This window comes from Vicia villosa, unplaced genomic scaffold, assembly GCF_029867415.1.
Source record: "Vicia villosa cultivar HV-30 ecotype Madison, WI unplaced genomic scaffold, Vvil1.0 ctg.000077F_1_1, whole genome shotgun sequence".
Taxonomy (NCBI): Eukaryota; Viridiplantae; Streptophyta; class Magnoliopsida; order Fabales; family Fabaceae; genus Vicia; species Vicia villosa.
Genome location: NW_026705001.1, coordinates 618,816 through 646,606, shown reverse-complemented (window position 1 = coordinate 646,606; position 27,791 = coordinate 618,816). Strand labels below are relative to the sequence as shown.

Genomic DNA, 27,791 nt, shown 5'->3' with positions numbered 1-27,791 from the left:
TCAACAATAAATGGCAAGGAGAAATTGGTTTTCATGTTATTAAAAATCACAAGTTAAGTACCTTTGGGATGCAGATGATGGCATCTCTCCTTGACCGTCTTTACCTTTAACTTTGCTTTCTTTCTTGTTCCTGGCGATCTCCTCCAACATTTGCTTCAAAATAAAGCTCCTTGTGCGTTTCCCAGGTATTTTCCTTTCCTGGGAATCATCATCATCGCAGCTTCCTTCTTTCAGCCTGCATTTTAACAAACAACCACTTCAATACAAACACATTACATGAAAACCCGATATTGGAGAAGAAGAAGAACAGTTTAAGATCAAGGAATTAAAAAAAAATTTGGAACAAACCTTCCCCATTTCGCCATGGTCGTGTGTGTCCGTGAATCTCGCACAATGCCGTCGGCAGTAGCAGTATCGATTGAAGATGGAAATAAACCCTAATTTCACCCTTACTTTTTATGCAAACATATTAACCTCTATTTTTGTTTTTTTAATTTTCATGGTTTTGATGTTCCAAAACAAACAAACAGGGAAAAATAGTTTTTCATTAATGGCAAAGTGGATTTATTTTCTAAATTATTATTTTATTAATTTTTTAACATCACCAGTCCATCTGTAACATGTTAACCATGCAGTTGACCATCATCAGTTGAATCCCTGACATGGTTAACACCCAGTTGACCATCACCAGTTCATCTGTAACATGGTTAACACACACTTGACCATCATCCGTTCATCTGTAACATGGTTAACACCCAGTTGACTATCACCAGCTCATCTGTAACATGGTTAACACACAGTTGACCGTCACCAGTTCATCTGTAACATGGTTAACACACAGTTGACCGTCATCCGTTCATCTGTAACATGGTTAACACACAGTTGACCATCACCAGTTGAATCCCTGACATGGTTAACACCCAGTTGACCATCACCAGTTCATCTGTAACATGGTTAACACACAGTTGACCGTCATCCGTTCATCTGTAACATGGTTAACACCCAGTTGACCATCACCAGTTCATCTGTAACATGGTTAACACACAGTTGACCGTCACCCGTTCATCTGTAACATGGTTAACACACAGTTGATCGTCACCAGTTCATCTGTAACATGGTTAACACACAGTTGACCATCACCAATTCATCTGTAACATGGTTAACACACAGTTGACCATCACCAGTTCATCTGTAACATGGTTAACACACAGTTGACCATCACCGGTTCATCTGTAACATGGTTAACACCCAGTTGACCATCATCCGTTCATCTGTAACATGGTTAACACACAGTTGACCATCATCCGTTCATCTGTAACATGGTTAACACACAGTTGACCATCATCCAGTTCATCTGTAACATGGTTAACACACAGTTGACCATCACCAGTTGAATCCCTGACATGGTTAACACCAAGTTGACCATCACCAGTTCATCTGTAACATGGTTAACACACAGTTGACCGTCATCAGTTCATCTGTAACATGGTTAACACCCAGTTGACCATCACCAGTTCATCTGTAACATGGTTAACACACAGTTGACCGTCACCCGTTCATCTGTAACATGGTTAACACACAGTTGACCATCACCAGTTCATCTGTAACATGGTTAACACACAGTTGACCATCATCCGTTCATCTGTAACATGGTTAACACACAGTTGACCATCATCCGTTCATCTGTAACATGGTTAACACACAGTTGACCATCATCCAGTTCATCTGTAACATGGTTAACACACAGTTGACCATCATCCGTTCATCTGTAACATGGTTAACACACAGTTGACCATCATCCGTTCATCTGTAACATGGTTAACACACAGTTGACCATCACCAGTTGAATCCCTGACATGGTTAACACCAAGTTGACCATCACCAGTTCATCTGTAACATGGTTAACACACAGTTAACCGTCATCAGTTCATCTGTAACATGGTTAACACCCAGTTGACCATCACCAGTTCATCTGTAACATGGTTAACACACAGTTGACCGTCACCCGTTCATCTGTAACATGGTTAACACACAGTTGACCATCACCAGTTCATCTGTAACATGGTTAACACACAGTTGACCATCACCAGTCATCCATGGTTAACACCCAGTTGACCATCACCAGTTCATCTGTAACATGGTTAACACACAGTTGACCATCACCAGTTCATCTGTAACATGGTTAACACACAGTTGACCATCACCAGTTCATCTGTAACATGGTTAACACCCAGTTGACCATCACCAGTTCATCTGTAACATGGTTAACACACAGTTGACCGTCACCAGTTCATCTGTAACATGGTTAACACACAGTTGACCATCACCAGTTCATCTGTAACATGGTTAACACACAGTTGACCATCATCCGTTCATCTGTAACATGGTTAACACACAGTTGACCGTCATCCAGTTCATCTGTAACATGGTTAACACACAGTTGACCATCACCAGTTGAATCCCTGACATGGTTAACACCAAGTTGACCATCACCAGTTCATCTGTAACATGGTTAACACACAGTTGACCGTCATCAGTTCATCTGTAACATGGTTAACACCCAGTTGACCATCACCAGTTCATCTGTAACATGGTTAACACACAGTTGACCATCACCAGTTCATCTGTAACATGGTTAACACCCAGTTGACCATCACCAGTTCATCTGTAACATGGTTAACACACAGTTGACCGTCACCAGTTCATCTGTAACATGGTTAACACACAGTTGACCATCACCAGTTCATCTGTAACATGGTTAACACCCAGTTGACCATCATCCGTTCATCTGTAACATGGTTAACACACAGTTGACCGTCATCAGTTCATCTGTAACATGGTTAACACACAGTTGACAGTTGACCATCACCAGTTCATCTGTAACATGGTTAACACCCAGTTGACCATCACCAGTTCATCTGTACCGTCACCCGTTCATCTGTAACATGGTTAACACACAGTTGACCTTCACCAGTTCATCTGTAACATGGTTAACACACAGTTGACCATCACCAGTTCATCTGTAACATGGTTAACACCCAGTTGACCATCACCAGTTCATCTGTAACATGGTTAACACACAGTTGACCGTCACCAGTTCATCTGTAACATGGTTAACACACAGTTGACCATCACCAGTTCATCTGTAACATGGTTAACACCCAGTTGACCATCATCCGTTCATCTGTAACATGGTTAACACACAGTTGACCATCATCCGTTCATCTGTAACATGGTTAACACACAGTTGACCATCATCCAGTTCATCTGTAACATGGTTAACACACAGTTGACCATCACCAGTTGAATCCCTGACATGGTTAACACCAAGTTGACCATCACCAGTTCATCTGTAACATGGTTAACACACAGTTGACCGTCATCAGTTCATCTGTAACATGGTTAACACCCAGTTGACCATCACCAGTTCATCTGTAACATGGTTAACACACAGTTGACCGTCACCCGTTCATCTGTAACATGGTTAACACACAGTTGACCATCACCAGTTCATCTGTAACATGGTTAACACACAGTTGACCATCACCAGTTCATCTGTAACATGGTTAACACCCAGTTGACCATCACCAGTTCATCTGTAACATGGTTAACACACAGTTAACCGTTATCCGTTCATCTGTAACATGGTTAACACCCAGTTGACCATCACCAGTTCATCTGTAACATGGTTAACACACAGTTGACCATCATCCGTTCATCTGTAACATGGTTAACACTCAGTTGACCATCATCCGTTCATCTGTAACATGGTTAACACACAGTTGACCATCATCCAGTTCATCTGTAACATGGTTAACACACAGTTGACCATCATCCGTTCATCTGTAACATGGTTAACACACAGTTGACCATCATCCGTTCATCTGTAACATGGTTAACACACAGTTGACCATCATCAGTTGAATCCCTGACATGGTTAACACCCAGTTGACCATCACCAGTTCATCTGTAACATGGTTAACACACAGTTGACTGTCATCCGTTCATCTGTAACATGGTTAACACCCAGTTGACCATCACCAGTTCATCTGTAACATGGTTAACACACAGTTGACCGTCACCAGTTCATCTGTAACATGGTTAAGACACAGTTGACCATCACCAGTTCATCTGTAACATGGTTAACACACAGTTGACCATCACCAGTTCATCTGTAACATGGTTAACACCCAGTTGACCATCACCAGTTCATCTGTAACATGGTTAACACACAGTTGACCGTCACCCGTTCATCTGTAACATGGTTAACACACAGTTGACCATCACCAGTTGAATCCCTGACATGGTTAACACCCAGTTGACCATCACCAGTTCATCTGTAACATGGTTAACACATAGTTGACCGTCACCAGTTGAATCCCTGACATGGTTAACACCCAGTTGACCATCACCAGTTCATCTGTAACATGGTTAACACACAGTTGACCATCATCCGTTCATCTGTAACATGGTTAACACACAGTTGACCATCATCCGTTCATCTGTAACATGGTTAACACACAGTTGACCATCATCCAGTTCATCTGTAACATGGTTAACACACAGTTGACCATCACCAGTTGAATCCCTGACATGGTTAACACCCAGTTGACCATCACCAGTTCATCTGTAACATGGTTAACACACAGTTGACCGTCATCAGTTCATCTGTAACATGGTTAACACACAGTTGACCATCATCCAGTTCATCTGTAACATGGTTAACACACAGTTGACCATCACCAGTTGAATCCCTGACATGGTTAACACCCAGTTGACCATCACCAGTTCATCTGTAACATGGTTAACACACAGTTGACCGTCATCAGTTCATCTGTAACATGGTTAACACACAGTTGACCATCACCAGTTCATCTGTAACATGGTTAACACACAGTTGACCATCACCAGTTCATCTGTAACATGGTTAACACACAGTTGACCGTCACCCGTTCATCTGTAACATGGTTAACACCCAGTTGACCATCACCACTTCATCTGTAACATGGTTAACACACAGTTGACCGTCACCCGTTCATCTGTAACATGGTCAACACCCAGTTGACCATCACCAGTTCATCTGTAACATGGTTAACACACAGTTGACAGTCACCCGTTCATCTGTAACATGGTTAACACACAGTTGACCTTCACCAGTTCATCTGTAACATGGTTAACACACAGTTGACCATCACCAGTTCATCTGTAACATGGTTAACACCCAGTTGACCATCACCAGTTCATCTGTATCATGGTTAACACACAGTTGACCGTCACCCGTTCATCTGTAACATGGTTAACACACAGTTGACCATCACCAGTTGAATCCCTGACATGGTTAACACCCAGTTGACCATCACCAGTCCATCTGTAACATGGTTAACACACAGTTGACTGTCATCAGTTCATCTGTAACATGGTTAACACACAGTTGACCATCACCAGTTCATCTGTAACATGGTTAACACCCAATTGACCATCACCAGTTCATCTGTAACATGGTTAACACACAGTTGACCATCACCAGTTGAATCCCTGACATGGTTAACACCCAGTTGACCATCACCAGTTCATCTGTAACATGGTTAACACACAGTTGACCGTCACCCGTTCATCTGTAACATGGTTAACACACAGTTGACCATCACCAGTTGAATCCCTGACATGGTTAACACACAGTTGACCGTCACCCGTTCATCTGTAACATGGTTAACACACAGTTGACCATCACCAGTTCATCTGTAACATGGTTAACACACAGTTGACCATCACCAGTTCATCTGTAACATGGTTAACACCCAGTTGACCATCACCAGTTCATCTGTAACATGGTTAACACAGAGTTGACCGTCACCAGTTGAATCCCTGACATGGTTAACACCCAGTTGACCATCACCAGTTCATCTGTAACATGGTTAACACACAGTTGACCGTCATCCGTTCATCTGTAACATGGTTAACACCCAGTTGACCATCACCAGTTCATCTGTAACATGGTTAACACACAGTTGACCGTCATCCGTTCATCTGTAACATGGTTAACACCCAGTTGACCATCACCAGTTCATCTGTAACATGGTTAACACACAGTTGACCGTCACCCGTTCATCTGTAACATGGTTAACACACAGTTGACCATCACCAGTTCATCTGTAACATGGTTAACACACAGTTGACCGTCACCCGTTCATCTGTAACATGGTTAACACACAGTTGACCATCATCCGTTCATCTGTAACATGGTTAACACACAGTTGACCATCAACCGGTTCATCTGTAACATGGTTAACACACAGTTGACCATCACCAGTTCATCTGTAACATGGTTAACACACAATTAACCATCATCAGTTGAATCCCTGACATGGTTAACACCCAGTTGACCATCACCAGTTCATCTGTAACATGGTCAACACACAGTTGACCATCATCCGTTCATCTGTAACATGGTTAACACACAGTTGACCATCATCAGTTGAATCCCTGACATGGTTAACACCCAGTTGACCATCACCAGTTCATCTGTAACATTGTTAACACACAGTTGACCATCATCCGTTCATCTGTGACACGGTTAACACACAGTTGACCATCACCAGTTCATCTGTGACATGGTTAACACCCAGTTGACCATCACCAGTTCATCTGTTGATCCCTGACATGGTTAACATAGTTTATTATTATTATTATTACTAATATTATTATTACTAATATTAATATAGTTTATTATTATTATTATTACTACTATTATTATGATTATTATGATTATTATTATAGGTCAAAATATTATTATTATGGTTATGGTTATTCAGTAATTAATTTTTTAGGTGAATTTTTTTTGTTAAAAAAATTCTATAAATTATCAAGATATACTAAGTATTAAAAAACAATACTTAGTAATGTTATGCATTGTAACAAAATATAATACTTAAAAACAGCCTAAAGCATCAAATCCACTGTACTTAAAAACTTCTCAATAGATTGGATTTATTTATGTGGTCCAATTCTATCAATATAAAGTGGATGGCTGTGATCAATTTGGGTAAAATATAGATCTCATGCACGGTTGTGATCATTTTGTCTCTAATAGATATCAACCGGTGATTTAATTCGGACGGCTGATTATATACTCCCTCAACACCCATCGCTGGACCCTATTATACCACTTTAATGTTGGCCACTTTAAATGGAGTTCGAGAATGTTACGTTTTGAAACCATCTCATCCCAAATCCCTTTTCCATTAAACCATGTCATCTTCATCTGTTGCAAACTCCGAAGCGTCCCAAATCCCTGAATGTGGTTGCAATAAACCAATGAAGTTGTTTATATCCAACTCAAGAAATAACCCTAAAAGGAGATATTGGAAATGTGCAAATGTGGAGGTGAGTTTGATTGGAAAATATGCTACACGATTTCGTCTTTTATAATCTGTATTATAAAATGGACTTGGTTAATTTAATAGTGAATATGGTTAATTATGATGTTTTTTAGGCATGGCAATGTTGTAGTTTGTTCATTTGGGACGATGAACTTGATGGTCGACCTCCATATAATCGAAAAATAACTATGGATGCAAGAAATGTAATTCTGGATTCGCACGACGCAACAACACACAGTGGGTCAATATGTTGCAGCTACTCAGAGCTTTTGAAGGATTTGCATTGCATTGTTAAAGAACTTCGAGACAAGACAGGAGAGCAGATGGAGATGAAACTGCAAAATGAAGGGAAAATGTCCAAGATTTTTAAGACTTTGTTTTTATTTTCTTGGATTTTTATTGTCATGGCATATTTTAAAATGTCTGATTAATTTATCTAATGTAATTTCTGGAACAATAACCTAATCTATGGTTTTTAATTTCTAGGTTTATGTTTAAGTTACCAATGTTCTAACTTATTTATTATTTTTTAAGAAAAGAAAACTGATAATGAAAAATGAATACCTGTGTTTGTTTTTAATAAGAAAATGATAATCTTGATTAATTTTAAGTATTTAATATATTGAAAAAACATATCACGCCTATGACAAAGGATTCGATATATCATTACTTGGTAAATCGTAACATTGCAACTTTTCATCTGACCAAAGATTTGGTATATCATTAGTTGGTAAAGGTAACATTGCATGCAAACTGTTCGGTTCTTCCACTTTCTTTCTTTTGCATTCTCTCTCACCGTTTAACTGTTGTTCTTTGCGCAACATCCACTCCAACAACAACACTGGATTTCAGACGACATCATGTCTTCTTCAAATAGGTTAGTATCTGTTCTCTTCGTTTTTAACTCATCTCTGCTTTTCTGATATCCAAATCGAAAGGGTTTTAGGATTCATGTAACATGTGTTTTGTTTATGCCATACAATGTAGCGCAATTTTGTTGATTTAAATGTTATAGATTTTACAAATTTTAGGGTTTTTGGTACACATTTACGGTTTATGTAATTTGTGTTTGTTTATGCCATTGAATACCACGCAAATTTTTTGATTTAAATATCATAGATTTTACATACTTTAGGGTTTTTGATACAATCTTCAGGATTTTATAAACAATTTTGTTGCATGTTATAATGTTGCAGAGCTGAGAAACTCAATCTTCAACACTTTGACGAAAAGAAACTTCAACAGATGTACCTATGTCATAAGTTGTATCTGAAAAAACGATTGCTCCAGAAAAAAAACATCAGGAAAATGTATAGCTACGAAGAATTTTGTAAACAGTTGGTAGAAGTGTGTAATCTTCGAGCAAAATACGGACTTGATCCACCAAAGGAACCTGCCAAGGAGCTCATTCAAAGTGCTCCAGTCAATACTGGTGTTGATGAAAGAAAAAGTTACCATGCATCTGTTTACAGAGCCTCTCTCCAAAATGCTGCATCCAGGAGGTAACTCTGAAGTGTGTTTTATGAATATGAACATGTATTTTACCATAAAAACCTGTATGATTATAGAGCAAGTAAGATAATAACGTTTCTTTACTTATTGGACAATTTGTAGGAGTAATAAACATAGTAAGGTGTCGGGAATAGTGAAGGGAAAGGGTGTAGCTGGCGAGGGGGTTTCCCGACAACGCTGTGTGCAAGAGGTTACCAGTTCTACGATCAACGACAGGCTCTCCGTGGAGGTGGAAGTGTGTAATCTTCGAGCAAAATACAGACTTGATCCACTAAAGGAACCTGCCAAGGAGCTCATTCAAAGTGCTCCAGTCAATACTGGTGTCGATTCAAGAAAAAGCTACCATGCATCTGTTTACAGAGCCTCTCTCCAAAATGCTGCATCCAGGAGGTAACTCTGAAGTGTGTTTTATGAATATGAACATGTATTTTACCATAAAAACCTGTATGATTAGGGAGCAAGTATGATACTAACGTTTCTTTACTTGATTGGACCATGTGTAGGAGTAATAAACATAGTAAGGTGTCGGGAAAAGCGAAGGGAAAGGGTGTAGTTGGCGAGGGGGTTTCCGGACAACGTTGTGTGCAAGAGGTTACCAGTTCTACGATCAACGACAAGCTCTCCGTGGAGAAAGGAAAGAATAAACTTTGGCAGAGCGAAGATAGGTTAATTCGTCCGACCCAAGGTGTGGTGATCGATGAGGGCATGGAAGGCAAACGCAAGAGAGGAGGTCATCGCGAAGTTGATGCCGGAGGTAACGGCAAACTAAAGGGTAAGGCTGTAGGTTCTTCCGAAGCCCCCGACACTCAAAGCGTCGACTATGAATTCACAAGTATATCATCCGACAACAATAGGTAAATATATTTTGAACGTATATTATATTGAATAAGTTGCTTCGATGTTGAGTTGGAAGTTCTAAACAAAGTTTATATGATGTTTTGGCTTTGGTACAGGGTGTACACTCCGATCATTGTGAATCAGAATGAAGAGTATTGGGTTAGAGAAGTGTTTGATGCAAAGAAGATGCGCAAGAATGTGATGGTATGTCCTGTTTTTATTTGATTTCCTATAACAGCAGAAGTCAGTTGTTAATTTTAAAGAACCTGACATTCGGTGAAAACCTTTCCAGCAATTTCCAGCAAATGTGATTGATAGCTGCCTTCTCCGCCAATTTTCAAACATTATTTTACTTGACTGTGATAAGGGTGAACCATACTTCTGTGAGATAAAGAAGAGGGAAGAGAAGAAGGAGACATATCTGTGTGGGGCGTGGTTTGATTACGTAAGGAAAGCTGATTTGAAGGTCGGTGACAAACTCCATTTTGTCATCCGATACCCACCGGTGGAGGAAATATTGGTATATGTTGAGCGTAGGGCTGCAACCCTGTAGGGGCACTGAGGAGGATCAAAGTTGCAATGGTTTTTTTGAAATATTCTATTTGTAATATTATAATTTTATATTGTAAACAGTGATGGAAGTTTATTAAGTTTTATTTATAATGTTCCAGATACAATGTTAGTTGTGAAGTGAAGTATATTGTGTATTTTGTATGTGTTTGTTAAGTTTTAATGTAAGTGATTGTTATTGCTGGGAAATTTTATGGTTGACCCCAGTTTATAAAGATTGGGCCCTTTTTGTTTATTTGTACGGAGTAAGGATCCATGCAAAAACCCATGCAATGCTCAAAATTCAGTGGGTGCAAAAATGAAAAAGCATGAATTATTGGTATGTTAACATAGTTGTTTTGCAACAACACACAGTCATGATACAATATGCAAAGTATTTTCCGGATTAAGGTTTCTGTTACTAATGACCTAATTTATGGTTGATGTTGTTCACCTTTCTGTTACTAATTATCTAATTTATGGTTTTCTTGTTGTTGTTGTTTATGCTTTTGTTACTAATGACCTGATTTATCAGAAAACAAATTATTCATTTATAGAAAAAAGAAACTTCTCATCTGAAATATTTGTAGTGAGTAAATTGCTAACTGAATGATGCAAAATGCTAAGATTTAATTTAATATTATACACAAGCAATACAATAATTCATTACACTACAAAAGTACATTATGAAACTCGACATTTGATTCATTCCAACACCAAAACAGACAACATCAAAACAAACTACATACCAACTACTTAACAAAACATCAAAGAAAATTACTTTCCATCTTCAACCAAGTTTAATTATACGCCTAAAATTATTCGTATTACATCATAAAACGAACAAACATTCTTGTAGGAGGATCTGCCACAGTGCACTCAAGAACATCACCAGCCCTTAGACGAGTTGCTTTAACATACTCATACCAACCTAAGCAAAGATATCTCTCCCCTGGCCTCCTACCAGTCTTCAACACACATGGGTAAACAGCATCGGTATGAACATCGACAATGTCTATCTCAGTTTGCAACGGCAATAACCAGTTGTCAGCAACATTAGATGGAAAGTGCTGCATTTTAAATATGTTTCATAGCACAAAATCATTATCAATACATGCTTCAACATAACATACCAACATGTCGATTAAAATAACCGGTTCAGATTACTTACGAAAACATTTTTTCCTCTTACACAAGCAGCAGTGACACGATAATTGAATGAAATGCCATTTTCTTCGACCATGGGATCACCAAAATTTTCATCCATCTCTTCTTCACCTTCATCACTTTCAATGTCACTGAGATCGACATTCTGTTCAACCTCATCGTAAACGTAATTACCTAAATACTCAGCCCATTGTTCATCCATCCTTCAAAAAGATAAACATGCAACTATTAAAATTACAAAGCAAACAATGAAATTATATGTAAACGCAAATATGTAAGCAAATGATAAACATAATTACGTATCACTTGAAGTCACTGAGTGGGATTCACCACTGGACATTTCTCAAGAGCAATAACACTCAACAATTCACTTTTAAAACAAGATTTTTTTCCTTATGTTATTTTTTCCTCTCTTGGTGGTAATACTACTATATATATTGGAAAAAATATATAGGTATAGTTACACCTAACCTAAACCTCATTCAATGGCATTAACTCTAAGTGAAAAAAAATATTAATGCATGATGGTAATATAACCACTACTGCACTCATAGAATTAGGTGACTGACAGTAGAACTATTAAACTGTATCAGTGTTGATTTGACTCCACTGAACTTACAAACTATATGCTAGGACACAAAAAAACTATATAGATGCATGTATTCTAACCTAAACCTTGTCATACCAATAAAAATCACCTCCAAATCCATGCCTGGTCAAATTACAGCTACTTCTTTGCTCGTTCAAGTACCACCATTGTTCATCGGTCGTTGTAGCCTACCGAAACACGAACCCGAATTTTCTGCAACTGTCGTTGGATATAATGGGATTACCGGTTGTAAGTGCATTGGATGCTGCACCGGTTGTACCACTGGCAACACGGGGTGCAATCCATACACTGCAGGCATGGGTATGCTTGTGCTTCCAACTTCCGCGCGAGAAGTCGCCGTCACATTAGCGCCACGAGAGTTCGGTGGTTCCGTACATTTATTTTGCACACTACTTCCCCCAATGCGACCTCTTTTTCCATTCTTGTTCTGTTTTAACAAACAAATTATTCTTTTAATACAGATAATAACACGTTATAATTAATACAGCATATCAGTGCTTGTATTAAAAAAAACATAATACCTTCACAACTTGGCTGAATGAATCAGTTACTGGCCGCGACGTCATAACAACATTTTGTTCAGATGGCGCGTTTTCCGCAACCTGCAAATTATACAACAGAAACTACTATGTTTATCAAAAGAGCAACAGATTGACTCAAACGAACAGAATATAGCTTTTGAAATTACCAAACAACTCCTTGCATTATGAGTTCTACTATTGCATTTAGAACATCGCCTAATAGCTTTTATGTCATTCTTTTTTTTCTTTGGAGCACCTTTGCTACTCACAATATTTGGATCACCTACGGCTGAGTTCGATGCCAAAATAGGATCGTCCGTACTGCAATACTTTTTTTGTAACATCAGAATATCACCCATTATGTCCCCATAAACACCTTCCTTTTTTGAAGCTTCTCTGCAAAAAACAGTAAATGCAGAACAATATGCACCAAACCGAGCTAGCTCAATCATATTAGGATCATCAGAACCATTACAATTCATGTTCAAGTATTGAATTTTTGCATCCTTCGTCCACCTCGACAAAATCAAACCGGTGGGAATGAGACTAACATGTTCTTCCTTCATGACACCAAACATATGAGAACATGGAATCCCACGAGAATCCCATAACCTACACTCGCATTGAAGTGTTTCACCATCATACACAACCTCTACGTCATAGTTATCACAACAATATTTTGTAAATCGATAAGTCTTAAATCCGTTGTGAAATAACCTTTCCTTAACAATCAATGATCCAGCCTTCACTATTTCATCTCTGACTTCCTTGAAAATCTCCGTGGTATAAACTTTCGCAGCATGGCTCTCAAGGGCACGCAGTTGAGTAGTCATCACAGGTTCTGAAAACATTGATTTAAAATCGGCAATCAGTTCATTGTTTCTATAACATCTCATAGCCTGATCAAAATTGTGCATAAATTCAAAAATGCAGCCTTTCTTCCTGACATAACTCTTGATGATTGCATTGACGGCTTCACATTGAGACGTAGTTCTTATACGTGCAAAAAACTTCTCACGTAGATATGCAGTTGCCCATAGTGACCTGTTCTCGTACGTTTTTTGAACCCAAGGATTTCCTTCAAGTCCGTTTTCTTTAATTGTTTTTGACCAAAACTCTTCAAATTGATCCTTTGTAAAATTAGAGTACATGGCTTTTTGAAAATCTTTCAAAAATTCCGAGTTCTTTACATTCTCAGTCGCATTCTTGTTCAAATGCCAAGCGCATAAACGATGTGTCGCATCCGGAAACACCTGTTTTATAGATTCCCTCATCGCCCCATCTCCATCTGTTACAACCGCTTCTGGGTATTTATTTTCCATGCACTCTAAAAAACACTCCAACAACCACTTATACGTTTCTGTCGTTTCATCTGACACCAATGCAGCACCAAAAATAACTGTCTGAGAGTGGTGGTTACACCCTGAAAATATAACCAATGGGTAGTTGTATTTGTTCTTCTTGTAAGTCGTGTCGAACGCAATCACATCGCCAAAACAAAAATAGTCAGATCTACTGCTTCCATCAGCCCAAAAAAGGGACTTCATTCGTCCATCCGTGCCTACGGCATATTTACCATATAACATGGGATCAGTAGATGACTTCACATTTAGATAATTTATAGCAGCGGCAACGTCACCATCTTTAATAGTAGCACGCATTTTACTATCAAAATAATTGTACAGATCCTTCTTTGTAAACCCAACACGATCGTGTCCACCCTTCTGAGCAACCATGTACCCCATTATATGACAAGTTCTAATTCCATTTGACTGTAGACCGTTAATCTGAGCTCTATCTGATGCAGTAATCTCACGATAAATGGGGTGTAAGTGGATAAACCTAGATGGTGTTAATTCATGGTTGTGAGCCTCTTCAAAACATGACACTACATAACTACCCTTCTGGGGGTTGTAATGCACACGAAGCCTAGCGGGACAATTAGTGCGGGTCGTAGGTCTGTGTTCTCTTTTTCTATCAAGCCTCCTTAAGTGTTTTGTATCTCTTAGACCGCGTTTATTGCATACAAACTGCCTCATTATAATTGTTTGTCCACCCCCAGTCGATCTTCTCCTAACATCACTTTTCCTAATGGCAAACCCTTTACATTTAGCATACTTGAAATAAAACAAATTAGCTTCATCAACTGTACCGAATTCCATAGCACGAATTTCATCAGCAGTAAGGGCATCAATTTTCAGTATTCTATCACCTACAACTGCATCAAATTCATGGAATTTTTCATTGTGACTATCACCATCGCCATCGCCATCACTTGAACTTTGGTACGCACTGGACACCGAATTACTGTCATTCTCCGATTCAGAATCAGATGTTCCACTGTCACGGTATCGATAGTAGTTGGAATCATAATGGTCGGTGTTTTCCATGGTACACCTGAATTAACACATTTGTTAACACACCAAAAATCAACACAAATCACAGTACATAATTTCCTATTCAAATCAAAGGTACTTAACATAATTGAAATTTCCAAATCATCAAATAGGGAACCCATGTACAGAAAACAATTTCAAGCATCAATCACAATTCCTTATTCCCTTATTAAATCAATCGACCTGATTCAACGGTACCCACCAAAAGTGAAATTTCGTAATCATTAAATATAAAACCCATGTAAACAAAACAGATTCCCAATCCTAAACCCTAATTTTTAATAAAACAGATTCCCAATTCTAAACCCTAATTCCCAATTTGAAATCAGTAAATCTTAACTATTCAAACAAATATAACAACCATTTTCTCATTTACCTTTGCAGCAGCGTGCTCAATACGAACACAAACAGATTTGTGGTCCTGTTACGTTTGACGAACCTGTGAATGGGACGATTACTGTTGTGTTGAGTTTGCAGTGTTGGGAAAAAATGCTAAGATGAGACGATAACTGTTGTGTTGAGTTTGTAGTTGGGAAAAAAATGCCAAGATGAGATGATGAAGAATTTTTATTTTCAACGTCTGTTCACGATGATGAAGTGAGGGAGATGGAGATGAGTTGATTAATTTGTTGAGTTGATTAATTTGTTGAGTTGATTAATTTGTTTTAATTTAATTGATTTTGTTTATAAACATTACATTTTAAAAATAATATTAATATGTTAGGGACTAAGTTGCAATATACAAACTATAAAATTACCACAGTAAGTGACAATAAGGGTCATTTAATGCTCCAGTCCTATGTGGCACTATTAGGGCTTAGGGCTTAATTCTGATTGGTCAGACAGTGACTTCACCACTGAAGTCAAATTGGCAACTGCACCATAGAATTTCTCTTATTTATTTACAGACGAATTGATAATAATCATTAAATATTCACACATACTTGTTTGAATTTTAATGACAATATTTTTGCAGGTGAAACTAGGATTTACCAATAATTTATTGTATATTTAATTAGGGTTAAATAAGTTTTTGGTCAATATAAATATTCCAATTTTCATTTTTAGTCCCTCCCTGCCTTTAGGCAACGGTTTTTACAAGAAAACCGTTGCTAAAACCAGCTAAAACGGTTGCCTAAAGGCAGGGAGGGACTAAAAATAAAACTGCAATATTTATAGGGACCAAAAACTTATTTAACTCTATTTAATTATTATAAAATAATGTAAAGGCTATAAAATTTTAAATTTTGACTAAAAAAAATTATGAGTTTAATTACCCCCAAGTAAAAATAATTTAAAGAAAGAGAAAAACATAGAATATGGGTACTTTTCCATTAACTATAACTATATAATAGTATAACAATAAACTACATTCTAAAAATTGAATATTTGTTCCTCGCTTGGCGTGGTTATGTCCCCACTCCCAATGGAAATTTTTTCCCAAAGGTTTTAAGATTCAGATTTAGATCCTAAATTGGTGAAAAAAAACTGAAGGAAAAAAAGTATTGTACCCTTCAGATTTTGTGTTTTTGTTTTTATGTTTATATTAGAAAGTCAGAACAGTCTATTCTTTCAACAGTTTCCCAAATTTATTTTATTTATTGTTTTTATCTTAAATTCTTCTTTAAGAGATAACTCAATCATTCTATTTTTTTTTTTGCTTTCTTTTTTGGCAATGTTACCTCAGAGAATGTTCAACTCTAATGTTTTGAAGACCATATATGTTTTTTAGGATCAATTTTAGTCTTAAGGTTTTGTTTTTTGTTTCGTTGTTATAGAATTGATGGTGATGACATAGATGACAAATTTCACTCACCCCATTTTTCAATGCTTGCTTTGTGTTTGTGAAATTGTGTGTTAGAGTGACTCTCACCATATCTCAAAATTCAAGACAAATTTGGTGTAGAGTTTGTTCATTTGAGTATAGAAATTAGTGAAAAGACTCTTCTTTCATCTGGGTTTTCACTTTTCAGCTTAGTTTGGTGTAATTGAGTTCTGGGGTTTTTGGGGTTTATTTTTATTTTTTTTGGGAAATGAAATTAAACATATAGGGTTGTATTGTTGGCTGATTCTGTGGTTATAGAAAATGGGATCTCATGGTGGAGCAATCCAAGCGCCAAAGGCAGGACCTTTGGCTAGAGAAGGATCTTTGTACAATCTCACATTTGATGAGGTGCAAAATCAGCTTGGAAATTTAGGGAAACCCTTAGGAAGCATGAATCTAGATGAGTTACTCAAGAGTTTGTGGACATCTGAAGCTGCTCAAGCTTCTGGATTGGATTCTGGTGCTACTGATGCTTACATGCAACAAGGTCAACTAGCTTCTGGGTCGTCTATGAATCCGCCGGCACTTTCCGGCGATCTTAGCAAGAAGACTATTGATGAGGTTTGGAGAGACATGCAACAGAAGAAGAGTAGTAGTCAAGATAGAAGAACAGCTACACTAGGTGAGATGACTTTGGAAGATTTCTTGATGAAAGCTGGTGTGGCTACTACTGAATCTTTTCCAACAGAGGATAATGCTATTTCAGGAAGGGTTGATTCTCAACAACAACAACAACACAATACATCTCAACAGGGTCATTGGATGCAGTTCCAAATCCCTCCGGTGCAACAATCACAACCACAACAACAGCATCAGCATCAGCATCAAAATCATCAGAATAATATGATGCCTGGTTTTGCAAGCTATATGGCTAGTCATGTGGTTCAACAGCCTGTTTTGGATGCAGGATACAATGATGCAATGGTGAGTATATCGCCGTCTTCTTTAATGGCCACTTCATCGGATACACAAACTCAAGGTAGGAAAAGGGTTGCCTCTGGTGTTGTGGTTGAGAAAACTGTGGAGAGGAGGCAGAAGAGGATGATTAAAAATAGGGAATCTGCCGCTCGGTCGCGGGCTAGAAAACAGGTTATAATTTTTGTATGATTTTTGTTATTTGTTGTAGTCTTTGTTTTTTTATTTGATACAATGATATGTATATTTGTGCGTGGTATCAATGGACAGGCTTACACACAAGAACTGGAGATCAAAGTTTCACATTTAGAAGAAGAAAATGAAAGGCTTAAAAGACTACATGTATGTTTCAATTCCATTGCCACTTTGCATTGATCTCTACTTTATTCTTCTCGTGTTCTGTGATATTTGTTGGTTCATATTGTTCCAGCCCATCTTGTCCGGGCAATAAGTTGTTGAAATGTTTGTTAAATACGACTTCAGCTGGCTGTTGCTTGCTTGTGAAATAAAATGTTTACAGTAGTTGAGCTTTCACTAGTTATGCTTTCAAAACCATAATTCATAAACAGGTTTATCATTTCAGTTATTGTAATTTGTATTTAAGATTCCATTATTCTTTCTTGAAGTGTTTTGCCTTTGTATGAAATATGTATTTGAGTTTTAAGTCAATTTTGTTAAATAATATAGAAGGTTTGGCTTGAATAAGAAACTTATCTTTTATATGAAAATTCATGACATGTTCTAGTGTTTAGAAATTGCAAATACATCTGTACTAACCATTTAGCTTTTTTGAAGATATGCAATTTTGATCAAACCCTATACGAATGTCAGATTTTTATGCCTATCTTGTATGGCTTTCATTTAATCTGTTTCTCTGTTTAGTTAATATACACCTATTGAGGTGCTTCAGAAAACCATAAGTTTAGACTGTTGAGCTGCTCTTAGTCTTATTGTATTCTCTGTTTTCCTTTCGATATTTGAAATTTGGTCCTTAATCTCTTTGAGTTTGCGACTTTATAACTGTTGTACTGTACTTGATCATCTTTGCAGTGCTGAATTATAACAGTGTTGAAGCATAAACAACACACGAATGATGTTCTATGTAACAATTTGATCTATTGTTCTAGGTGATTTATCACTTCACATATTATTAACTCTCTTTTTTGTGAATCTTCCATGCAGGAGATGGAGAGAGTATTGCCAAGTATGCCACCACCAGATCCTAAGCATCAGCTTCGCAGAACTAGCTCAGCTCCCTTTTGACGGCTTTATTGCAAATGAGTTCCTAGCGAAATTTTCCACGCACTCCCATAGTTCTTTCTTATCTGCAACATATATTTGAACACTCGAGTTTCCAACAATCAGGAAAGCTATTTTTTTCAGGGAAATGCGACGATATGAATCGCCGGCGTGCCCTCTTCAAAAGTGTTTTCCTGTATGTACATTTTATAAGCCAGACTTTCAATTTACCCAGTTCTATATATATGCTTTAGTGTAATTTTGAACAGAACACTTTGTGGCTTTATTACCAATTTTGATGGTCCTGTGGTATGTGTGGTGAGTGCAACTATCAATCATTGCCCTTGTTGCATGTGCTTAAACTAGCAATAGAAAAATTGGTTTAAATTACTTCATGAGGAATGTATTTTGCCTGCTAAATGAATGTTGTATCACATTTCCCATGGTTACTTTTGGCGAGGGTTTAAATAACTTTTTCGTCCATGAAAATATATCAGTATTTGCTTTTAGTAATGATTTTTTTTTATCGGTAGACAGAATGGTAATAGTTTATAGAAACTCACAAAATTATGATGACATAGGTTTGAATCTGGGTGTTAGTGTCTAAACTAACAAGCTGAATTTAGACTTCAAAACAATGTTGAATTTGTTTTACTCTTTGAAACTCTGGAAATTATGTACTTTTTCTATAACTTATGATTAGTCGTTTTTACCAAGATGTAGTAGTGACTAGTGACACAGTCACACAGCAATCCAATTATGCACAAGTAAAGAATGAACAGCATTGTCAATTACAAAGGAAACGACTCTCATCTAAGTCATAAATAGCTTTTAAATCTAGGAGCCCAAAATTGGTGAGGGCATGTCAGAACTTGGAATGTACACTCAAAATGTTTGACCAGGACTTTTAATTTCTTAGTTTTTTTTTCTTCCTTTCAAAATCTTGATGACACTCAAATGTTTGACTAAGACTTCTAATTTCCAAGTTTTTTTTTCTTCCTTTCAAATTCTTGATGACAGATAAGTCCATACCAAACAACACCTGATATTCTAGGCATTTAAAAAAAATTATGTTTGCCTAATTGAAAATGAATGTATAAAGTATGCTTTGAAGTCTTGCAACTTTACATGAAAAGCTTTGCAAAAACTTGACAGCTTAAGCCTAAAGGCATAGAAGCGTGAGCATGCTCATGATCTTGACAGAATAGTCATCAAAAACTTGCACATAAATAGAAGATAGTTTCTCAGTCCCAAATTATAAGACACTTTGAAGAAAAAATTTGTTTCAAATTATAGGTCATTTTATAATTTCGATGCAACACTAATATATATTTTTTCAATATATCCTCTATTATTTATTATTCTTTCTTTTCGCTTTCCAATGTAATTATTTAAGAATATTTTATAAAGTTATATATATTATTTCACTTTTCTATAAAATAATAGTTATATTTTTTAATTAGTGTCAAATTACCAAAATGTTTTATAATTCAAGAGGAGACGGAGATAGTTCATGCTAAGGAAAACATAACTCAGAAACTTGATCTCTGTTAAACAATGTTAATTAAGCTCTTTTACTTTTATAATATATCAACAAGTGTTTTCAGTGCTCAGGAAATCATCCATAAATTTTTTGTCATTTTAAAGATACTACTAGCATCTAGAATGATAGAGAATACACAATTCAGAAGTTTCTTAGTCAGCATAGTCAAACATTTCAGACAACTTTTTGAAAAAGGTGAAGTAGACAACACCACATGGCCAAAACAGATACCAAATTAAGTATTGTAACGGTCTCCAACGTTCATAAATTATTTACTATGAATGAACACTACAAAAGGTGAATATCAACTTCATAATGGAATCTATACTTGACTTGCGTAAAAGAGATTTATGAGACTTAAAAGTTTCATCTTTTTCATATTACTTTCCAAAGTAAATTTTATCTTAAATAATTGTTGGTTTTAAATTTCATTTCAATTTTTATCTTTCAATTCTATTCTCTATTAATACTTTTAATTTGTTGCTCTTTTATTTTATTTTAATGATAATTGAAATATATCAATATTAGAATAATTTGATAAAATCATTATTCTATCTTTTATTTATCACAACTTTTTAAAACTTTTTAAAGTGTATATGATATTTATTTTATTTTATGATTGAAATTATTTATCATTTTCCCCTACTCCTAGTTATTTGGCTCACCCTGCAAAATTAGGGGTAAAAGTTACTGTTAATGTCCGCACTACAAAAATACGAAGAAAAAAAACGGAGTAGAATGGTCATATTAGAGGGTACTAGTCAAAAGTCTCGTCCGCCCTATAAAAAATCTTGTCTATCCTACAAAAGTAATACGGACATAACAGACACGCCGGGCCCGTTTTTCACCCCAACTCAAAAATTCCGGCCAACCCACACGTTTATAAAAAGCTAACATTAACATTCTTAGCTTCAGAAAAACACGGTAAAATGACTCTCACGCAGGGTAGCTTCAGAAAATCACGGTAAAATAACTCTCAAACACGGGGTAGCGGGGACTCACCGAGTCACCAACCATACACTTAGTTAAGTCTGTCCTAAGCAAATTGTATGCTCAAAAAGTAAGTAAAAGGCAGTACAAACACAAGTGTTTTTCATATATAGACACCAACGCAGTAAACAATATATAATCTAACTTTATAGCCACACCGCATTAATGTAAAGAGAAACTTGTTTTTACAATATTCAACAACAATAACTGAGTCTTGATTAACATGTTGACTGCAATGATCAAACAATGCCGTCACTAGTTAATTGACAGCTTTGGTATTAATTAGACAATAACAACCCAAACATTGATAAATGTTAAATTTAGACATTAACAACCAGAACATTGATAAATGATGACAAGTTTGCAGCTCCCAACAATCATCATCCATGACCACATGTCCAATGCAGGAGAGAAGAATGCATCTATTTCTACATTAATATATACAAATCGATTGCGAGGAATATAATTTACAAAAACATGATCGTATTTTCTACTAGATATGATAACAAGACAAATGTTGGCCTACATATAGAACCTAATTCTTACTGCTCACTCTCATTGTCGTCGTCATTTTCTGTTTCCAAATCAAATCCGAAACCAGCATCTTCTTCATACAAGTTCGGATCCAAACAGCCAACATTACAATCATTCTTCTGTGTAGTCTTTCTTGTAACTTGGGATGCAATGAAACCATCCTTTGAACCTTCATCAATTCTCTGTTTTTTATGTGGAGGAAAAGTGCCTGCAAGGGCATCACTGGACCCAGAAGGCTCCGATACAGAATGATTTTGCTTATCATGGGGCAATGGAGTTTCTGACGCTGCCAAGGTGCTGCCTAATTTCTGTTGTTCCTCTATGATCTTCTGCAAGTATTTACCCTGAGCTTCAATTCTCATCTGTAATTGCTTTTGAACCTGAAATATCAATGAGCAAATGCAAGGATTTATCATTACCAGAAATATTCACAGAGAAGTACAATACTTTGAAATTTAACAAACAGTACTTATCTTATTATGACATTTAAATCTCAAGAGTCTGAGGCAAATTAGAAGCTAATTATTATTATTCACCGTCATAAGGCTTATTTAATGGATATAAGTTATGGGTTTACCCAGCTCGCAAGATGCCTAACAACAACAACAACTAAGCGTTATCCCACTAAGTAGGGTCGGCAACATGAATCAATTTCGGCCATAATGTTCTATCGAGGACCATGCTTTTATCCAAATTGTTAATCTCGCAAGATGTATGACTCACAAATCAAACAAAGTCCGCGTATTTAAAAGAATTAAATAACAACTATAGGCAAAAAAACATAGAGCACTGGCTTCTGTTTAATTCCAATGTAGTTTCGTATAGAAAAAAGGCCAGTAAAGAAATTGAACTTGAAATTAATAGTTGAACCATTAATGTAATGATCGCTCTTCAGATTATTATAGCAACATTAGAAGTTTCTACTTTAAGTTAAACCTAAACCAATCACTCAAATCAAATCAGCCATATTGCTTATTCAGTTATTTTCTTCAAGATACATGCCAGATGTTCTAATTTCTATCAATAAACAAAAGGATAAGTGACTCATGGTTTACCTAATAAGTTTGCTTTAGTTGTCATTGACAGATGATAAATGAAAGATGGTTGAGCATAGTATCAGTTGGAGTTATAGGGTTTAAGATAAAGATTTGTGGAGCAAGATATTTTCATATCTTCTAACAATCATAATGTATGATATGTGGAGCAAGCTCTAAACGTGTGTGCAAGCATTAGGGGTTTAGAAGATTAAGGCTATGTTTGGGAGTTTGGAGGGGAGGGGAGGGGAAGGTTTCAAAAAATGAAATTTTAAAAAAATTTAGAAAAATATTTGACATTTTTTGAAAAAATGATTTTGTTTAGAATGATAAAATAGTCATTATCATTACTAAATTTTTAATTTTTAGAATACTATAACAACCTAAAAGATATTTGGAAAATTTATGTAGCCCCTTCAAAACCCTCCAAAACCCTCCTTCAATACAATTTTTGAGTTCCCCCATTTTATGGGGTTTTTGGTGTTATGAATAAACTCAACCCCTCCAAAACCCTCCTACCCAAAATCTTTTTATCCTTTTCACCCAATTCTTCTTATTTTCCAAAGCCCTCCCCTCCCTTCCCCTCCAAACTCCCAAACATAGCCTAAGGAATGATTTGTGTGCAAGCATTAAGATTTAGAAGATTACAAGAAGCATAACTGCTTATCATCGTCATCTATTATTCTGCTCTATCTCCAGTCTTTCACTTGGTATACATTATCGTTGCTTTTGTTTTTGTTCATGTAGCATGTAACTTTTCTAAACCTCTTATCCATGGACAAAAAGAAGGAATAGAGTATTTGCCAGCTAAATTAGAGCTCACTTTCAGCAACTATAAAAAAATAGTATAGCTAGGTAACAAACCTCAAGTTGTTCATGCAAACGTTTTTGAACCTCCATCTGCATCCGTAGTGCGTCATTGATTTGCAATCCCCTGCAGACCGTGATGGTTTATTAAAAAATGTTAGAATTAGACGCAGAGACATCAAAGTGAAGGAGTCAGAAATTATCATCGGGAAAAAGACTAAGAAACATACGGGGAAGAATCAGCGCCAGAAATGCTGTCTCCAGAATTTCTTTTCTCATCCTTAGAATCTGACCGTTCAAAAAAGAAGTACCAAAATCAATTGAAAATGTGAAATCAAAACAGCTTGACATTTCTGATAAATTTGTAGGAAACTATGAAGGGCAGGAAAAAACAAGGCACCTTTACCATCAGCTGGTGATTCAGGCAAGTACTTCGCCAAACGATACTTCTGCATGTAGTGGTATCAGAAATAAAATTAGAATCAATGTCCAATTAAAAAAACATTTTATGCACATACACCAAAATTGTTAGACCAGATAACGATACCTGTAAATGACTTTTAACATGATAAATGGTCAGACCAGGCACCCCCATCACTCTAAGAACACCTTTTGGCGTTGCTCCTGTCGTGAATAATTTAAAATTAAAAACATCTAGGAAATTAGCTATACTCTAGCAGATCATCAAATAAAAAAAAAAACAAAGAAGTAAGAGATGTAGTGGCCTTTTCCAACAATACATATATTTCAAGTACACCAGCCATTAAAATATTAAAAAAAGGTACTTCTAACTAGTGCCCAGAGAAAACTAGTTACTGAAATAAAAATTGGAAAGTCTTAATTCAAAAGCACATCATTCACGCATAAGCAAGATGAAGGAGACAAATTTAATTAAGACTATCTGTATATTGGTTCTTTAAAGGTTAATTGAATTTCTTGGTAATACTTCCAAGTCATATCTCATAGGGTTAATAGTGTTTTTGGTCCTGCAGTATTTTATTTTTGAACTCGTCCCTAATATTTAAGATTCTCCAACTTTTAGTCCTTGTTGAAATCTGGCTTTCATGAAACACTGATGTAGCATTATTAATACAATATGGCTTTTTATCGATTACTTAGTCGGCAAAATGAATTTTGAAAATAACATAATATGAATTTATATTAAAACAAGCCAACTTAAACAAAGCCCCTTCTCATTTCATATACCGAAAGTTAAATCTAGAACAACAACCCAACAAGCTTTACTCTGTTATTTTACATTCAAGTTTCTTACATAACAATCTTTCTTTGTTCCTTCACACTCAATGGTCATCTCTAGATAACAGCAGAGAAAGTTCATCATCTTCAAGGCCAAAAAACCTTTTTCTCAACTATCATAATCCAACGTGAACGACATAAACAAAAAAGTCCAACATAACGGAATCAATCCACTAATCAAAGAAAGAAACCGTTTCAAATCACCACTTTGGCGACAGTGACCCAACAAAAGTTGGTCTTGCATAGACTCCCTTGTCAAATCTTGAGCACCAAATTGCTTCTTCATTTGAGGGACCAGACTAAATCAATCTGAGGATCTTGAGAACAAATCCTAACATTCCTTGCCCTTCATCATGTTATCCGGACTTAGCTTCTCGCCTCTTTAGAGAATCTTCAACGAATCCATCACGAGAATCGATCCAGTCCAAAGTGTGTCACAACCGCACAGTTTATAGATCACAGCGGATACAACTTCAATATGGTGAAATAGGGCTCACAAATTCTTTATTTTGATTTGGTTTTTTAGATAAACTTTTTTTTTGTTATTTTTAAAAATCATTTTGTTGACTAATTAATTACAGAATGCCACATTTCATTAATAATGACATATCAACATGCAAATCAGTGTTGGAGAAAGGTCAGATTCTATCAAGGAATAAAAGTGGGAGAATCTTACTTGTTAGGGATAATCTTACCAAGGACGAGTATAATTTAAACAGTAGCATTGACTCTTATATTTAATGGCTATATTCAATCAAACACAATCCAGAATTAACTCTCCTGTTTAATGGCGACACTAAATTGACCTTCATCCATACAGCCAACATGGTATCTCATATTATTTTATTTTGAAATCTTGTATCCGGCCTTACCGACTAATCTAAGGGGACCAATCCCACCGTCCACTTGCGGGAGCCCCGTTTAAAGCCACAACAAAGCTTCACATAGAATTGGCCCAACAGAGGAATTGTTTGCACCTAATGGGGATTCAAATTTGAGACCTTGAGAGGAGCACACTCTCATGACCAAAACTTTCACGACTAGACTCAAACCTTGGAATGCAAGTAACAAAATGCACAGCTACTCAAATAATGACAGCCTTAGAGTTATCAATTGTGCATACTCTGCTTTCAAGAAAACAAAATAACCACCCTTTATCTAGTTAAATTAATGATCCATACACACTGCACAACTTTTATGAAAATGTGATAACCAATTCATGTAAAGCATTATCGTTTCATACGTCTTATCAAATTGCAAGACTATGATAAATTGATTAAATTCCCAATCGCTTTGTTTAGAAGGGGAGGGGAAGAGGGGGTTTCAGATACCTTGTTTGGGTTTCACAAAAGAGAGAAAGGGTTGAGACTTGAGAAATTTTTCAAAACCCTCCAAAGTCTTTTTTTTATCAGTTTACTACCTTCTCACTCTCACCTTCCTTAGACTATCTTCCTAACATCTAAACATAGCAAAAAGGAATCATTTTACACCCAATAGAACATATGCATTAATCTCAATACTGAAAAGAAATACCCACTATCTGGTCCACCAAGTTGCGTAATAGCATCCACAAATCGGTCATGAAGATCCGACGTCCAACGCAACCGTTGCTTCCCACCTCCCCCAGCAGGTGCAGCATTTTTCACAGCAGATCCACTCAAAACCCCAACATCTACAAGTTCTTCACCTCCCCCTTGAGATTTATGAGGCATCATAGCCACCTCCGGAAACTTCTTTGCATGAAACATACCCACACTGACAACAACAACAATCCACAATAAAAAATAATAATTAAATTCTAATTTTATGCTAAATTTCTCAAAAAAATAATAATAAATTAAAATCATCAAATTAGATCCAAAAAAGGAAATTCACCTGTTAGAAGGTTAAAATTGAAGAAACGAATCCGAACCTCGAAGCATTAATCCAACACCAGGTTCGGAATTGGATTATTGAGGATCGAAAAACGACGAATTGGATTAATTAACAGAAGAATCAAAAGCTATGACCTAGAGTGGAGAAATTTTTCTTCGAATTTTCCCTGAGAGAGGGAAAATAGGGATTTTGTTGCGGAAATGTGTAGGGATTGGAGATTAGTGGTGTTTGTGAGGAAGAAAGAGAGTTTTTTTTTTTTTGGTCTTTCGGGAAATGATTGGATTTTAGAGTGAGAGAGAAGCTGAGCGTTGAAATGAACGGACGGCGGCGTTTTAGTTGGAAGTTGTTGTTAACTATGGTGGAGGGTCCCACGCGTGTGTCACGTGTCGCTGCTCTTTTTTGGGTTTTTATTTGTCGTTGTTTCCATGTCACGACGAATGCCGTTTAGTGGTCTCCAAGGCTTAAAGATTCCAACCAATGCTGTGGGGAATCTTTTCAATTTTTTATTTTTTAATAAATATTTAAATTAAATATATTGTTTTTTTTTCTTTTAGAAACTCATTTTCCTTTTTGTCAAGGGTTTTTTTGTTGGTATGTGTACACTTTCTAAGGCTTATGATCATTCCAATGGCATCTATATGTTAAAGATTATGAGTTGTGCTTATGATATTAATGTGATAGATGTTTACTTTCAAGTAGTCATCATATATCCATCAAGAATGTTCAATATTAAATGTGTGTGGCTTTGTTTTGCTATCTATGCTAGCTCTCAATTGACTAAGCGTGATTGCACTTCGACAA

General features: G+C 36.5%; 4 protein-coding genes across 8 annotated transcripts; 1 reads left to right on the top strand and 3 right to left on the bottom strand.

The window, feature by feature from the left end:
- Window positions 1–11,211: 11,211 nt before the first annotated feature.
- LOC131623654 (protein FAR1-RELATED SEQUENCE 5-like) lies at window positions 11,212–14,322 on the bottom strand. Of its 2 annotated transcripts, none has more exons than XM_058894663.1 (5): window positions 12,743–14,322; window positions 12,576–12,656; window positions 12,130–12,481; window positions 11,449–11,647; window positions 11,212–11,347 (listed from the first exon to the last, which is right to left on the bottom strand). In XM_058894663.1, exons 1-3 carry the CDS (start codon window positions 14,318–14,320, stop codon window positions 12,188–12,190), a joined length of 1,953 nt encoding a protein of 650 aa, XP_058750646.1. In that variant the 5' UTR covers window positions 14,321–14,322; the 3' UTR covers window positions 11,212–11,347; window positions 11,449–11,647; window positions 12,130–12,187. The 2 variants fall into 2 exon arrangements, with proteins under 2 accessions (XP_058750646.1, XP_058750647.1); XM_058894664.1 differs by having other exon boundaries at window positions 12,143–12,481.
- An 11-nt stretch (window positions 14,323–14,333) lies between these two features.
- On the bottom strand, window positions 14,334–15,712 carry LOC131623744 (protein FAR1-RELATED SEQUENCE 5-like). Its single transcript, XM_058894767.1, has 3 exons — window positions 15,348–15,712; window positions 14,392–14,972; window positions 14,334–14,347 (listed from the first exon to the last, which is right to left on the bottom strand). Exons 2-3 carry the CDS (start codon window positions 14,963–14,965, stop codon window positions 14,334–14,336), a joined length of 588 nt encoding a protein of 195 aa, XP_058750750.1. The 5' UTR covers window positions 14,966–14,972; window positions 15,348–15,712.
- Window positions 15,713–16,381: 669 nt separating this feature from the next.
- On the top strand, window positions 16,382–19,988 carry LOC131623694 (ABSCISIC ACID-INSENSITIVE 5-like protein 2). The gene is made up of 3 exons (XM_058894709.1): window positions 16,382–17,885; window positions 17,982–18,053; window positions 18,894–19,988. The coding sequence occupies exons 1-3, from the start codon at window positions 17,058–17,060 to the stop codon at window positions 18,972–18,974; spliced, it is 981 nt and encodes a 326-aa protein (XP_058750692.1). The 5' UTR covers window positions 16,382–17,057; the 3' UTR covers window positions 18,975–19,988.
- Window positions 19,989–21,802: 1,814 nt separating this feature from the next.
- On the bottom strand, window positions 21,803–27,321 carry LOC131623695 (myb family transcription factor PHL7-like). Of its 4 annotated transcripts, none has more exons than XM_058894711.1 (7): window positions 26,991–27,321; window positions 26,653–26,870; window positions 24,406–24,482; window positions 24,265–24,307; window positions 24,089–24,146; window positions 23,916–23,985; window positions 21,803–22,397 (listed from the first exon to the last, which is right to left on the bottom strand). In XM_058894711.1, exons 2-7 carry the CDS (start codon window positions 26,861–26,863, stop codon window positions 22,026–22,028), a joined length of 831 nt encoding a protein of 276 aa, XP_058750694.1. In that variant the 5' UTR covers window positions 26,864–26,870; window positions 26,991–27,321; the 3' UTR covers window positions 21,803–22,025. The 4 variants fall into 4 exon arrangements, with proteins under 4 accessions (XP_058750694.1, XP_058750693.1, XP_058750695.1 ...); XM_058894710.1 differs by having other exon boundaries at window positions 24,259–24,307; window positions 26,991–27,319; XM_058894712.1 differs by lacking the exon at window positions 26,991–27,321 and having other exon boundaries at window positions 24,259–24,307; window positions 26,649–26,788.
- Window positions 27,322–27,791: the final 470 nt, after the last annotated feature.

Excerpts from the sequence above, each read along its gene's own strand:
- LOC131623694 (XM_058894709.1), top strand. The coding sequence starts at position 17,058 with ATGGGATCTCATGGTGGAGCAATCCAAGCGCCAAAGGCAGGACCTTTG. Across the intron at positions 17,886-17,981 it reads GGTCGCGGGCTAGAAAACAG|GCTTACACACAAGAACTGGA; the intron begins GTTATAATTTTT and ends ATCAATGGACAG. Across the intron at positions 18,054-18,893 it reads AAAGGCTTAAAAGACTACAT|GAGATGGAGAGAGTATTGCC; the intron begins GTATGTTTCAAT and ends TCTTCCATGCAG.
- LOC131623654 (XM_058894663.1), bottom strand. The coding sequence starts at position 14,320 with ATGGGGTACATGGTTGCTCAGAAGGGTGGACACGATCGTGTTGGGTTT. Across the intron at positions 12,657-12,742 it reads ATAATGCAAGGAGTTGTTTG|GTTGCGGAAAACGCGCCATC; the intron begins GTAATTTCAAAA and ends TATAATTTGCAG. Across the intron at positions 12,482-12,575 it reads CATTCAGCCAAGTTGTGAAG|AACAAGAATGGAAAAAGAGG; the intron begins GTATTATGTTTT and ends TTGTTAAAACAG.
- LOC131623744 (XM_058894767.1), bottom strand. The coding sequence starts at position 14,965 with ATGGAAAACACCGACCATTATGATTCCAACTACTATCGATACCGTGAC.
- LOC131623695 (XM_058894710.1), bottom strand. The coding sequence starts at position 26,863 with ATGTTTCATGCAAAGAAGTTTCCGGAGGTGGCTATGATGCCTCATAAA. Across the intron at positions 24,308-24,405 it reads ATGTTAAAAGTCATTTACAG|AAGTATCGTTTGGCGAAGTA; the intron begins GTATCGTTATCT and ends CACTACATGCAG. Across the intron at positions 22,398-23,915 it reads GTTTGCATGAACAACTTGAG|GTTCAAAAGCAATTACAGAT; the intron begins GTTTGTTACCTA and ends TTGATATTTCAG.